The following is a 15493-nucleotide window of genomic DNA, read 5'->3' as shown; positions in this document are numbered from 1 at the left end:
ACCCCTATGCCGGTTTGTCCTCAGTAAAGTGCAATGAGATAAAATCTGATGCGAGGCTTCGGATGACAGGTTCGATCTTGTGACTCAGCAGCGTTCATTCTGTTCATTGCAGAACAGACTCAAATCTCTAAAGGTGAGTCACAGGTATTTATTGTCTTCAATCTTATCAACCTCATTTGAAAATAAAAGAATAGCAATTCAGACATGTTTGTTTGTCATGACAAAATGAACAGATTTGATCCTTTATTGAAAAATTACAACATGATGCCAACTTATCATCATTTTATCATTCATTATTTATACCACTAATTCCTGCACTCAAGGTCATGGGGGTTAAACAATCCAACTTGTCACGCTGGTCTAGTTGCCAGTCAATCACAGGGCTATTATTATTGTTATTCAATCTATTTTTTTTACGTGAGCCCTTCCCATGAGTACCTGTCAAGAGACCAATGAAGCTTTACGGAGGCTGAGCGTCAAGCAAGTCAAACCCGAATTGCTGAGAACCTCCTTGGACCTATGCATGTATGAACCTACGCCAAGGTATGTAATCAAACCAGTGATATAATATGTTTATGTCGATAGGCCTTATTCTTGTCCTTAGCTGTTATATTAAGAGAACATGACTGAAGTAACTGGCTCAGGGACATTAATCAAACCACCCTCCTGAAGACCAAATTTATTCCTGCAAACTCTTAACATCTATATAGTTTTCATTTGATAGTTTTTTGCTGGCAAAGTCCCGTCCTGCAGGTTTTCAGGCAAGAAACTGCAGCCTTTGGGTATAAAGATGAAAAATTACAAACCTATCAATTTCAGATATTTTAAACTTTTTAGACCACATAGCTGTTAATAATTTTGATACACATTGCACATAGTTTTACTAAATTGAATATTGTACCGATGGTATGGGGCCACTTAGAGCACTTGATTCAGAATAATGTTCATGGTTTCACTGCCCAAAATAGACAATGAACAACGCTTGGCCTGGATGCCAGTACTTTTCCAGAGAGACAATATCATTGGTTTCCTCTTGGGTAAAAAGGGAGGGCATGTATGAGTCGGGTGGCTGAAACAGATGTGTTGGAATGATGAGTGACAACAACAAGTCAAAAAGAGTTTGAAGCACAAGGTTTAGAAGCTCTAGGTTTCCACTACGTATTGTGGCACAATGTAAAATCACTGCATAGCATATTTCGATACAAGAAGCAGAGACATTGGTGATATTGCTGGAGTAATGTGATTTTTTTGTGCATCTAAAACAGGTGTATATTCTGGTATTACATTTACCATTTTACATGCACCATAATCACTTTAATGGCTTAACAGTGCAGGGATTTGCACTTTTCACCTATGCCTCTTTATCATGCCTTCATGGATGTGACTGGATGTAATCTCTTCAGGCACAAGGTTATCAAAGGTCAGTGTCATTTGAGGGGCCGGGGGATGTGCAGACCCAAGTGAAACACCAGGCTTCACACCAGCGATAAACAAGTTTACTCAGGGTACAGTGGCAGGTGAACGGTTACTCGAAAACAGGTGAGGGCAGGAACGGGTCGGGGGGACACTGGCATCCGCCGACAGGGCCGGGAACTTGTAGAGGCAAGGTCAGTGCTGTGAGGCCAAGCAGGAGAACGCTGAGATTTGGAAGGTCTGGCCAACGAACCGCCGGGACTGGCGGAGAGAGAGGGAATTCGGTCGCCGGCCCTGGGGGAGAGAAGGAAGATGGAACAGGAGACACAGCTCCCCATACAGACTCAGGGGAGAAGACGGCACGAGGACATACAAGTGAGACGGAAAAATTTACGGAAAAATTCAACGGGGAAAAGCGACAGGATCCAGTTGAGACACCAAAAGTGACAGGGAATGAACCCCATACAGACTCAGAAGGAGGACAGCAAAAGGCGACGAAACCCAGGGAACTAGAAGGAGTCGGCAAAAGGCGACGACGCCCTACAAACAAACGCAGAACAATAGACAGATAAGAGAAGGGAGCCAGGGCACAGTAGAAAGGAAGGCAGATGGGGAGAGGAGAACCCCCCACTTACAGACCCACAAAAACAGACAGAAGAGGTGAGAGGATGAGGAGGAGCTCTCCTGCAACCGGCCGACACCAGGAAGGAACAACAGTGTGGCAACACACCCATAAACTAGTGAGGCTGAAGTTATGGCTTTTAACCCTCACTGATGGCCAGTAGCAGCTGAGTGTTCGGTGATGAGCACGGCTGTGTGTATTGCATTATTTCATTCATACATGTTAAGGATAAAAGGTGTGATGTTTGATTAACAACTTATGATGGATTAGCAGTAATTGTGGGTCTATGCATTTAGTTTTTTTTTTTTTTTTTCAACAGCCAAGACCCATCTAATCTTAGTCTGCCTTAGGAAAGATTTATAAAATTGTGCTTTGGTCTATGTTACGAGGCCTAATACAGTGGTGAAAAACTCAGAAAAGATTTAAACAGGATAGAAAATTGTAAAAACGTGTTAAATTATATGAGTAAGTTTCACAATAGAGTCCAAAATTTGTCTGTTTTAAATATAAACCAGTTATCTATTTTGTAAAAGCAACCTCTTGTATTGCCTAGAAGTTGAAACCAATTGATAATCTCATGATCCATAAAGGACCTTTCTAGTGTTGCCATATTCTGAAATGAAATAAAAGCAGACACATTCATGTATTTTGCAATAAATTGCAACGGACTAAAAAAGTAACAAATCACTGGTGGTGTTGGAGGAAACAAGTCAATGTTTGATTTTGCAACATCAAGAATATAAACACAGTTTTGTCTCCACAAAATCTTTATTTTCTCTCTTAAAATAAAATCCATAAAAATTACAACATATATTTTCTCTTAAATACAAAGAAAATGTCTTAAAGCTCTATTCCAAATAGCAATTATCACTTTTCTAGCCTCCATGTTATGTATCGCTTGTTCTTTGTCTTTGTTCATCTTGGATTACCCATTGTAGTTTAAATCCTAAGTATGATACGAACACAGTCTGTTTTTTATTCGTAGTGCTAAAGTCTGTACACCTTACACTCTGGAAACCATGGCCACAATCCAGAAGGGTAGAAAAGGCCTGACGTACCTGGCTGAATTTGAGCAAAATAATCCAGTAATGTGTTAATCCTACAATAAATGTCTATATATCTGTTCTGCTCTGTGTTATCCCCTCCTGGTGAGATGTTGTGACTTGGAAATGTGATAAATCTGATACCTCAAACATCTCTGAAGGAGTGTGATCTTCACTGCACACAAGTTTCACGGTGTGAAATCAAACCATTCACCATTTTGTGTTTGTTAATTTAACTTTTCTACATTAGAATTTCACATTAAGACACATTTGGTAGGTTTATAAAAGATGCACTTAAAAACAACATTTAATGACATTTTAGCACTGCAGTGTGCTAAATATACATTGACACAAGGAGGTTCACAACAGATATCAACAATAGAAGATGTGTATTGTGAGGTGACAACAAGCCCAACGTTAACAAATGAAACTGAGTCAACATATTTTGTCACAGTATGTAACATAGAAAGTTATGCATTAAATATAAATTGATACAGAATCATGAGTAATGGTTCTTGTGGCTTTTTGTTATGATAATATTATTGTGCATATAAACCTGTGTGTTGGTTCTGAAAACGACAAAAAAGCCAAACAAAAAAATAGTTTTATAGCAGTAGTGGTCATAACAATTATCAGGATAAATATGCAAAACCAGCTGAGAGGTTATGCTTCTTAGCAAATTATATAAACTCCTGTCTTAAAAACTCCCAATATGGTCCCGGTATTGAAGAGAAGCTTGATTATGATTTACAAACCTTTCTTCTGAGTCACTTGGACATATATCATTAAGTGCTTTGACAGGGCCATACTAGAATTCACTATTTATGAAAAAATTGGAAAAAGATCAACCGTGCCATTATTTGAATTTATCATTCAGTGATTTTATCTCAGAATCCAGGTGAGTGATGGTAAACAATTTGCAACCACTAGAGTTAATCAAGGTTTGAATATCACAGTTATCATCAGTACCAGTATATTGTGACATCCCCATTCCAGGCCACAATAAAATGAAATTAATCATACAGTTCTACCAATATAATGCACTGATAATCATAGAGTTCAGCAGCATAAACTTTAAAAACAAAAGTTGGTCTCTCTATGCTACACCAGCAACTAAGCCCACAGTCACTGTCAACAAGAATGAAAAAAAAACTTAATATCACGTAAATAATTTTCACCAAGCTAAAAAAAGACAAGTGCATATATTAATAAGGCAAATTTATATTCACTCGAGAGTACAACAATTCTAAAAATCCCGGTTGGATGAACGACAAGCGCAGTACAAAATGGACACAGAAGTGCCAAATTATTTGTATATATATGAGAATATATATATATATGTATACATATATTTGTACATATATATATATATATATATATAAATATACACACATATATATATATATATATACACACATATATACATATATGTATATATATAGATATATTTGAGTTTTTTTTTACTATGTTTGTGGAGAAGCTTTAATCATTCCAAAAAAAATGATTAGGATAAGCTTAGATCCCTGTTAGAGAGCTACAAAATACAACTGTAAATATTACAGAGCTTCTCAAATCTTTAAAAATTTAACTGTTTGTAACAGAATCCAACTCCAGTCAGTGCTGGTTAGTATAGTGCAAGGTTTGACTACAGTGAGAAATACACAAACATGAACACACCCAAGGAACAGACACAAAGCAACCCCATGTTGAGGAAGAGTTTAACTCTGGGTGGCTCGTACAGCATTGTTGCAATGACTATTGCTTCCACATGTACCCCTTTTTGCAGAGTGTCCTGTGAACCCTCTTTATATCCACAAAACCAATCCAGTAAACGCAAACACTTGTTAGTTGCAACACCATCACCGCGGCCATCTTCTGCTCTGATCATCTCCATCCTGCCATTACCAAACTGTTCTGCAGGAGTTGTGGCCGGGGATATGTCAGGACTGGGGCTTGCTGGGTCACGGTCAGTGGATGGGACCAGTAGTTTGATATCAGCCCCATCAAAACACCTCTCATTTGTTAAGTCTTGTGGCATCTCTTTACGCAGACTTCCGTCATTGCTGCAGTGGCTCTTTTCAGTCAGCCCGTACGTTTCCTCACGGGCCTTAGTGGGAACCATTTTGATGCTGCGGAGCCCCCAGAATGTGGTGGTCTGAACCTGTTCCTCATCTGGTGGAGACGTCAGGAGACTGACCACCACGGCAACCAACCCAGAAATCCAAAACAAACCAGCAGCCACATACATGTAGTGGACATGGACAATGAAAGCAGGCCTGTTATCTGGGAGGTCGCAGGGAGGCGGCCGGTATACAAATGCTAAGATAAGACGTGTGGTACCCAGTGTGAAACCTGTCATGCCACCCCAAAACGCCCCTTTTTCATTACACCTTTTCCAGAACACACCTAACAGGAAGAGGGCAGCGATAGGAGGGGTGAGATAGCCAGCAACTTCTTGGATGTAAAGGTAAGTCTGTCCACCTTGCATTTCAATAATAACAGGTACCCAGGCGATACTGATTACCACCATGAAGACGACAAACATTCGTCCGACTACCAGCAGCTCGCGCTGAGATGCCGACTTCCGAAAAGTTTTGTAGATGTCCAGAGTGAAGATAGTGCTCGCGCTGTTGAAGATTGAGTCCAGGTCACTCATTAGGGCAGCGATCATTACGGCCATCATCAAGCCTCTCAGTCCAACGGGCATGACTGCCATGACCAGGCGTGGGTAGGCTATGTTTGAGCAGCCAGCTCGAGAGCCACACACAGACAGGCAGTGCTCTGGCCCAATGCAGGCTATCTCATCTGTAAACATAATGCGGGAGATCATTCCTGGAATGACAATTACAAACATGGGCAAGACCTTCAGAAATCCAGCCATGAGTGTTGAGCACTTTGCATGAGCAATGTTCTTCGCCGCTAGGACTCTCTGAACGATCACCTGGTCGGCACACCAGTACCAGATAGACGAGGGAGTTTGACCGAGAATGAAGCCAGGCCAAGGGATGTCTTCATCCAAAGGACCCCGAAGGATGCGGAGAGAATTCGGCTTGGGCTGGATACGGCAAGAGGGACAATAGGTAAAGTTTCCAGCAGCGACTATAGCGGTAACATTGGGAACCGCTTGCATGTACTTAGTTCTAACACCTTCTAGCCCACCGACTTTAATAAGGCTGATGATGGTTAAGGTGAGCGCGCCAGAGATCATCAACACTGCCTGAAGGGCATCTGTGTACAAAACAGCCACCAATCCACCAGTTACCGTGAGCAGTGCAGTCATACTGATGAGCAAAACTATAGATAAATAAAGGTTCCACCCGAGGGATTCCTGAATGAAGAGAGCGCCAGCATACAAGTCCACAGACAGCTTAGTAAAAATATAGAGTAAGACAGACAAGAAAGCAAAGTAAACTTTGAGCCTGTTGCCTCCGTAGCGTTTGGACAGGTATTCGGGCATGGTGTAGACTCCAGAGTGGATATAAACGGGGATAAAAACCCAGCCGAGCACCTGCAGAAGTAGAAGGGCATTGAACTCCCATGCTCCGACAGCAAAGCCACTCGCTGCTCCCGAACCAGCCAGGCCAATGAAATGCTCACTGCCAATGTTACTGACAAAGAGCGATGCGCCAATTACTATCCATGTCATGGACCGTCCAGCCAGGAAGTAGCCACTCACCGTGCTGCGATTGGCTTTCCACATGGCGAAAAAACCAATGACAAGAACCAGGATGAAATACAGCACTACTACAGCAATATCAGCCGGTTCCATTCCATTAGCCATTTTGAAAGGTTACGTTAAGAAACGTCAGAAATTCCCCCCAAAAAATTGATTGTATATTGTCAGTGTTTGAGTTGTAAAAAAAAATACATTAAAGAAAAAAAAAAAAATCAAGCAATGGAAATGCTCTGCTTTGGTTTGCTGTCTGGATGGAAGCTGTAGTATCCACAGTCAGGTCAAATTCACTAGATGTGCTTCGGGGGGGGTTATCCACCGGCACTGAAGTCGTGCTAGTTTTAGAGGAAGATGTTGTAGGCCTCTGGTCTAGAAAAGCCTAGTGTTAACATTCCTGCAAGACAGCAAAGGCAAAGAAAAACACCTCATTAGAGCCTTAATTTGATAGTGAAAACACTGGACAGAATTGAAACTTAGCAGACAGCCTGTCTGAACATGTTATACAAACTAAGGTTTAGCTTTTCTGATGTTAAAATTGACACCATGTCATGACAAGGAACAAGAAATCAACAACTCCAATGTCAAGTAAACTTTATTGCATCGCATGTACTATGAAAAGATTTTTGATTTTAGTTATATCACATGACTACGGTTCAGTAGATCTCGTTCATGACATGCCCTATTAACATATTGGCCGCAACATTTCTCAGAAACTTCAAAGAAATTTGAATAACAAAATGCAATAAATCAAGAAAAAAAAAAACTCTGGCCAAACACAACTCAGTTCCTTACTCAGGTTTTCCAAAATATCCAAAACTTGTGAAATTGAAAACATAGCTGCTGTGTGCACAGTTTGAAGAGGAAAAATTTTAAACAACTTCGAAGAATACCATTAAGAGTTACGTAAGTTTGGTGAATAATGATGTAAACTAATGCCGTGAATGAAAAAAGTGACATAACCCAATATCAAGTAAAGAACAGAAATCAACAAAGAATTACATTTTGCATTCACAGCATTAATCATATGCACAAAGAGATAATTCTCCGAGTAGCTCACATTTATATGAATTTAAGAAAGTCATGTGTCGGCAAGTCAACTTCTCACTTGACATATTATAGAAAATAACCAAATATCTTAAACCAAAGTACCTCAAGCAAATGAAGTTCCGAGAAAATAAGTCCTTTGTTTTAATGTCTCACTCCTCCTCTATAAACAAATTTGATATAAATTTAATAAAATGATCAAATTTGCTGAACCGTCGCTGAAGCGATGGTCCAGATATCATTTTATCCCTGACTCTTCGGGATGAACGGTTAAAAGTGCAAGTCTCTGACAAACATTGTTCTATTTACAAAAAAATACCAGTGCAACCTGTTTGTCGTGCATTGATTAGAACATTATCAATTTTATAGCAATACAATTACCATTTACTGCTAAAGATGCGGTGTCTCGTGCTGATCTCTTTAAAATTAGACAATCATATGAATGGCATTCAGGCAAAGAAGCTTAAATGAGACACTAAATTCTCACTTCTCCACATTATTATAATCAATCTCCTGTCTATAATGGCTGCAGGTTGCCAGCTGACACCATGATGGAACAATGGCGTCATGAATCACTGATGTAGAGGGAAAAAAAATACAATCAAGTAAAAGAAGAACATTTAAATAATGGCCAGATGTGACGACCTGAGGGAGCTTTGTTGGAAAGAGACGACAAACGGTCGGGATTACTTGGCTCGGGAAATTTCTAGAACAATCATTCATTCAGCCGGCAGGGGAAGCTGCGCATCTTCCGAGGGGGACTTGCTATCTTGAGTATTTGCAACCGAGAAGGCGCCGCATAATACGAATTTTGCATTTATTGTAGAATGCAAATATTACCGAACTTGGAGGTGCATACTAAAAACTATTTTGCAAAAAATAAAAAATAAATAAAAAACAAGTAGGCTTTGACAACGACGGGCTATAATCGATTGACTGGCATCCCTGAAAACAGTTTCACTGCAAAAACAACGACTCGGGATGAATAATAAATGAAGAGCAAAAATAAATCAAGCAGAAAAGTAGCTGTCAGGAACCGACCTGACCGGTATTACTTCTTGCATGTAAATAAAAACACTAAAAAAATGTACCTTGTTAGCTACGGCTTGCAGACGCGCTTTTAAGAGCGCAACAACGACACAAGCCGATGGTGATGACGAAAAGCGCACCTCTTCGATATTCTTCCCCCCCCCGAAGAAGATGCGGTGTCTTCTCTTGTAGGTTCCCTCCAGGGTTCGGAACCGGTGAAATGGACCAGGATGGTCGCGTCTTCTTAGCCGTCTTTATCCTGAGCGGCGGCGGACGAAGCCCCGCCCCGCCCCGCATGTGTATTTCACCCGTGACGCACCCACGCCTCCCGGGAACGCACGGTGTCGTTGGGAGGCACGCTGGCTTATTACACTTGTGTTGACATGCTGGAAGATTGGGTCCATTAACCCACGGTTTATGGCCTTTGTTATGATTATTTTTTTTATTATTACTGCCACGCAAAACTGGATGAGGGAGAGTGGCGACATGCCTTCGGTTGCGCGGTGATCGCGGTTTACTTAAACAGCGCACGACTATTGCGATCACACCATATAACACGCAATTTAGAGCGTGCACATATCTATAGAGTTTTAGAAAATGACTACCAATGTCATGTGTTAAAATGAGGATAAAGGTGGTTCGTCGGGGGATGGTATTGCATGTTTAACGATAAAAAGAACCAGAACTGACGTCTCATCTGCTTGAATTTGGAGATATCTTTTTGAGAAACTCCCCAAGTTAATAACTTTTGAGGATTTTCTTATGTTTGTTTTTTGACTCTTGGATGTGTACTTCTAGCCTCAAACTATTGCATTTTTAATCTCTTCAAATTTTGACCGTTCAAAGAGACATGCAAGCGCACATTTGTTTTTTTCCACTCGACCAGGTGCGGCTGAGGGCATCCACGTCCACGGTGAAGGATAATACTGACTAAATACTGACCCAATAATATTTCAAAGGATTTTAATCATTATTATTATGAATTGTTATTAATATTAGACACATTCCCCCCATAGCTGTTACGCCCCAGTGATAACTAATCACCATTTACTGCCCCAATACACGCTGGAAGACGATATTAATAGGGTGATTGACTTCCAGCAAAACATCCTAAAAGGCAGACACGGCTCCGCATATCGGAGGGGGAGGGACGCGGAGTAAATTTCCACTCGCTCCCTCAGACAGACATAGTGGAAATTTCCATTTTACGGAAAACCACACTTCCCATCAACCCTTGCGTGTCTGCGTTCCCTGATCAGAGAGACGTTGGGTTATGGGACAGGCAGTGAGGGAAAGCGGGTCAAAAAAAAAAAGCTGTTTCTGGATCAACATGCTTTTACGTTTCATCTGAAGATAGTAATTCAAACAAATATTTGCTTTTTGAAGGGGATTTTTAAATGAAATAATTCATGCCGTATTCCAGCGACACCCAACCCGATTCAAGACTCTTTCATCTGGAACTAGAACTTTTTTTTTTTCTTTATCTGCATTTTTTTTTTTTGCTCAAGTTATAATTATATATGAAGACATCCTGTTCAATTTTCCTTCCCTCATATCAAATCTACCCAAAAGAGCAAGATTTTATATCTATCCTGCTTTTGAAGAAATGAAAATTAATAAATCAATTTGGGGGAAAAAAAGAAGCTTTATAACTGTAACTTGTAATTTTGTTACAATATTTTATTTTGTTATTACAACTGAAATGAAGGGACAACTGAATCACTTTTAATCAAATAAGGGCAATAATCCCTGGAGAATATGGCCATTTATTGCATTTATAAGCTACTGAGAGCATGGATCAAATCAGCCATCATGGGTTGCGCAGTGAATTATTGATTCTGACTCTTGCCCTTGGAGTTTGACAGCACGTGAAGATGTAGCTGCAGCATTCAGCCTTTGCCTTGTCATCCCTGTCATGGTGTTTACAAGTGTCATATTTTGCGGCAGTTTATGAGACTTCCTGCTGGCAGACTATCCACAAGCACATGGAAGAAAATTTAGGTTAAGATATGCTATCAGGTTTCCTTCATTTACGAAAGGAAATCGTGTTGTTTGACCATCAAATGGACAGATGTAAATAATACAATAGATTAAGATAAGACTAAGCTATTACATAAATAATAACAATTAATTATGTACGCTTGATTATGAATAATTACAGATGTATTACATATACTTTATTTAGTTTTTGCTTTATTTTGACAGCTCTTTGGGAAATATGAACACATTAAAAAAATCAAACAATTAAATTAACTGGCCCAGGGAATAATGTTAATAAAGAACAAGTGCAGTTCAAATAAATAATTACACTGTTTGGGAGTAATCGCACATGATGTGAAGTGGACATTATTATTTGAGAACTGTAAGTTGACCAAGTTTTCAATTCTATTAGTTTGAGCAGATTTTCTGTGTGAAAGGATTTGTTTCAGCTTCATTTGTGCAATAGGACATTTATCTAATCATACCAATCAGTCAACATTTTGATGATCTGTCATTTTTTTAAGTTCCATTAGAAATGTGGATCTATGGTTCGATCTATGGAACACTTGATTTGTGCACGTCATCTGACTGTAGTTGAAATTGCACAAGAATTGTAAAAGTTTAGGTCACTCTGCAAAGTATTAAGCTCCTGGCAATATGTTAATGGAGATGGTTCTAAAATGTATCATATCCAGAGTGGAACAAAATTGAAATGTATTATTTTTAACTGTTGAGCACAAAAATAAAATAATTCCTCTCTTTTTTTTCAGCTTTTGAATCCCTTTTTACGATATACCCTGATCAAAACCAATTGATACAGAAATGAGGAGCAATCCTTGGCAGAAGGGGATCTTGGCAGATCTGCTGTTTTCCCTCTTTATTCCAACTAACTTTTGCTTGATCAAAAACAGCAATGTTCAACAACGCACTTGTTGTGCAACATTTAGCCCATGATGAAAGCGCCCTCTATGTATGAAAAAACTACAATACAGCCCCTGCATCCCCCTGATCACAGATTGTAAAAGTTTATTACAATACAGCAGTGGCGGGCCGTGCATTTTACACCTAGGCCTTCAGTAATGCTCATAAACAATCAACCCCCCAATAATTAGTTTATGGCTATAAAAAACATCTTATTATGCCGAGATTCAGTATAAAGACAGGTGCATCACAGATAGATACCTCGTGTAGTGTTAAAATTCGCCAACAGGAACGCATCACAGGACAACAAATACAATAGTCCGCTCTCTGACTATCCAATCAGAGGGTGTGAATAGCCTGATGTTGCTGTAGCCTGCTAGAGGGCTTTGACCTTGCCAACTCAAAATCTGATTGGTTGAAGCAACAACGTCATCAACACTTATTTTTTCCGTTAAGGGCTGGTAGAATTGATTGTGCAGCTCCCCCACACATACGCACAGGCAGATTTCTTTACTTTGACCCTGCCTGGTAACAGATGATGGCTGAAATGTGATTGGTTAAGTGCTTTAAAATGAAAATACATGTCTGGAAGCGGCACAACCAGGGCAAAAGCTATGAATGGAAGGAACATGGAAGGAATAAGTATGAATACTTATTAAATAATTCCATATGGTCTGTTTACTTCCTTTCATAGCTTTTCCCCTGGACAAAATATAATTAACATTTGTGATTCAGATATTTTTTTAGGCCAGAAGAGAAGGCCTTGCAAACCCTGACGGCCCACCACTGCAATACAGCACCGGGCATTGCAGTTGGATAATTCGAAAACGAGCGGCGTTGTATAGGTTTTAAAATCAAAAACTGACAGTTAATGAGAAAACCATAGGAGAGTAAAATCCATCCATCCATTATCTACCTCTTTTCTTGCACTTGGGGTTGTGGGGATGCCTTTGCCAGCTGTCATTGGGCAAGAGGTGGGGTAGAGACACACTGACTTTCATCAAGTCAACTCTCACAAATCAGAATGTGATCTGAATCAGAATTTTTGCCACTTTATTCCAATTAACTTCAGATGTGTTTTTGAACTGTTTGAGGAAACTAGAGAATCTGAAAGAAAGCCATGCAGACAACCCACAAACTCCATGCAGAAAGGCCCCCTGCGGGAATTGAACCACGCTCCTTCCTTCAGCGTGGCTGAAGTGCTAATCCATGCTCTACGGCTGCAAAGTAAAATCACTTATGCAGAAAAGTTGTTATTAATCTGCAAGATGTTGCTCTACTAGCAGATATTAACATTTCACTATGAGTGAACAGGTTGTTTCAAGTGTGACTGGAATAAGCTATTATTGTAAAATATGTAAATAATAAGGCAATATTTTTTATACCACTTAATACATACAAGGACCGCATTTTGTTGAGGGTAGCTGAAATTGCTAATAAAAATAGGAATCAGAATCAGCAACATTTTTTGGATCCCAGAGAAAATTGGTTGGTCTCAGATGCTCCATGCAAATATAAGAAGTTTATCAGGGGAAAAAAGTTTCATGACAACTACACAACTGAAGGTACTGTAGCGAGTCACGAATGTTGGGGTTTATGTTGATGCTTGTGTCTGTGTGATTTTGGGGTTACTGGGAATTTTGTGGCTGTGGTTTGGAGTGCAAGGAGTTCTGATTTTTTTTTTTTTACCTGGAATTGAGCGGGAACAGTTAGTTGTATTGCAGGCTTGTGTGGTTTGGTTATGGCCAACAACAGCTATTGCTTATTAAACGGACGCTAATGTTTAACACTGGCAACCAGGTGTTTTCCCTGACTAAAACGCTACAGTACAATCTGGATATAAAAGACCCTTCGGTAAAAGAAAAAAAAAATAGCAACATGGTTGTCAAGTCAACAGCTAATCAGAGCTTCTTTGAGAGTGTCTCCATGAAAAAGTCCAATCACCCACAGCCATTTATAGCTGAGCTATCAGATACTTTCTGATACTGTTTCTTTTTCCACTTCTCTTAGTAAGTCCATATACAGATATCCTATTCTTAGGCTCACTTTTCATGGATGAGAATTATCAGATTTTTTTTTTAATGTTCTTTGTTAGTGCATTCATGAAATGAATGCAAGAATTCAAATTTTATCCAACTTTAATATAGTTGTGCACAAAGTGTCGAATAGTTTGATTCATTGGACGTCAACATCATTCAAAACACAACACTGTAAGTGCTGCAGTATTTCAGCTCCCCTGACTATGTGCGCTTTTTCATTGTGGTTTTTAATTACTGTGCCTATTCCTACTTTTCTTGTTATTTTATTATTTTTCATAAATTATTTATTCTTTAAACATTTCTTATCCATGGTAGGTTTTATAAGTGTCTTTTTGCAGTGTTTTTTATTAGTGCACTTCATCAATCATGTGCCTCTTGAGTTTCCTCCAACTTTTTTGACTCCATTTGAGCAAATTAAGGACTTCTAGAGGATCTCTGTTGTCCTTTTTTCTGAAACTTGGCTTCATGATGGGATTGTGCGAGAAGATGGGCTTGTGCGAGAAGGAGAAAAGAAAATGAAACAACTTGCGATGTTATTTTGACTGTTGAGCGTACTTTGAGTAAAAGTTACAAGGTTATCTTTATAACTGAATATACCACAAAATCAATGACTAATCAGGCAAGTAGTTCATCAGTGAAGGCAGTGGATAGTTGTCAGTAACCTCCATCTTACATCTATCTTCATCAAGCGATCCATTTCAGCAGAGACAGAGTCTCTGATGCAAAAAAGGCAAGTGCTACAGCTTCTGATGCACTGGAGAAATGTTAGGGTCAAGTTTCACTTTATGCAAGTTCTTTGCACACCCAACGTCAGGAGTGTATAAAGCAGCAGAGTCTGTGGAGGTTCTCAGTCATTCAGGTCACTGTGAATTCTTATTGAAATCTTCTCATCGTGTTAACTGGACTTGAATTTGCCAATGTTCTCTATTGACCTGCTTTTATGTGAGTCCTCCCTATTAATCTTTCTGATCAATAGGAGTGTATGTTTTGTTAAAGGAAACCTCGCCTTGGTGGACAAATTGACATAAAAATGCTTCACTGCTTGTCTCGTACTACAATGTGATGTTGAAAAAGGCACAAACAATTATTTCTTGAAAAATCACAAATTTTCACACATATTTTAATCCAGCAGCGCTGCCATTGTTTTACCAGCGCAGTGCATGCTGGGTTGATGATGTATGCGGGTTGCTTGTGTTAACTTTGGCTTTCTGCTAGTTAACTGTTGCTCAGTATGATATGGTATATATCATAGTAATGTCATATTCTGCTGCTTTTGCTTTTCTGCTACTGTCCAAGAGAAACAAAGAAAGTGATGCTAGTCCACACAGTTTTCCAAAGAACAAGAAGTGAAGGAGTGGGAAACTGCTTGTGGATGTACACAACTTCCTTAGAATCTGCAGCTCTGTCTCATCCCTTCTCTCGGGATGCCTTTGACAAATTTAGCCAGGTTAAGCTGCTGAAAGAGCTGAACTGTGCTGTTAGTTTTAAACGGACACCTGCAGTTTTCTGTCAAAGGTCCTCAGGAAATCCTACCTCTGCCGAGTCTTGCCTCTTCACGTCTTTGTTCATCTTGTGGCAGGATGAGGAAAAATAACAGAGATGAAGGCGAGGATATGCTTTATTCCTCAATACAATGACCAAACTAAAACCAAAGGAACACATTGTACTAGAAAACACCAGGGATGTAAACAACATCCCTCACCTAACACTCCTGTTAGGTGAGAGATGT

The 15493-nt window shown here is 39.6% G+C and overlaps 1 protein-coding gene across 2 annotated transcripts; it reads right to left on the bottom strand.

The window, feature by feature from the left end:
• Window positions 1-2794: 2794 nt before the first annotated feature.
• Window positions 2795-9073, bottom strand: LOC147234900 (sodium/myo-inositol cotransporter-like). Of its 2 annotated transcripts, none has more exons than XM_086145583.1 (2): window positions 8887-9073; window positions 2795-7145 (listed from the first exon to the last, which is right to left on the bottom strand). In XM_086145583.1, exon 2 carries the CDS (start codon window positions 6857-6859, stop codon window positions 4724-4726), a length of 2136 nt encoding a protein of 711 aa, XP_086001709.1. In that variant the 5' UTR covers window positions 6860-7145; window positions 8887-9073; the 3' UTR covers window positions 2795-4723. The 2 variants fall into 2 exon arrangements, with proteins under 2 accessions (XP_086001709.1, XP_086001710.1); XM_086145584.1 differs by having other exon boundaries at window positions 8965-9068.
• Window positions 9074-15493: the final 6420 nt, after the last annotated feature.

This window comes from Fistularia commersonii, chromosome 4 (genome assembly GCF_037954325.1).
Source record: "Fistularia commersonii isolate RoL2024-O1a breed Wild chromosome 4, RoL_Fcom_v1.0, whole genome shotgun sequence".
NCBI classification, from domain to species: domain Eukaryota; kingdom Metazoa; phylum Chordata; class Actinopteri; order Syngnathiformes; family Fistulariidae; genus Fistularia; species Fistularia commersonii.
The sequence above is the reverse complement of the archived record's forward strand: the minus strand, read 5'-3'. Positions and strand labels throughout refer to the sequence as shown.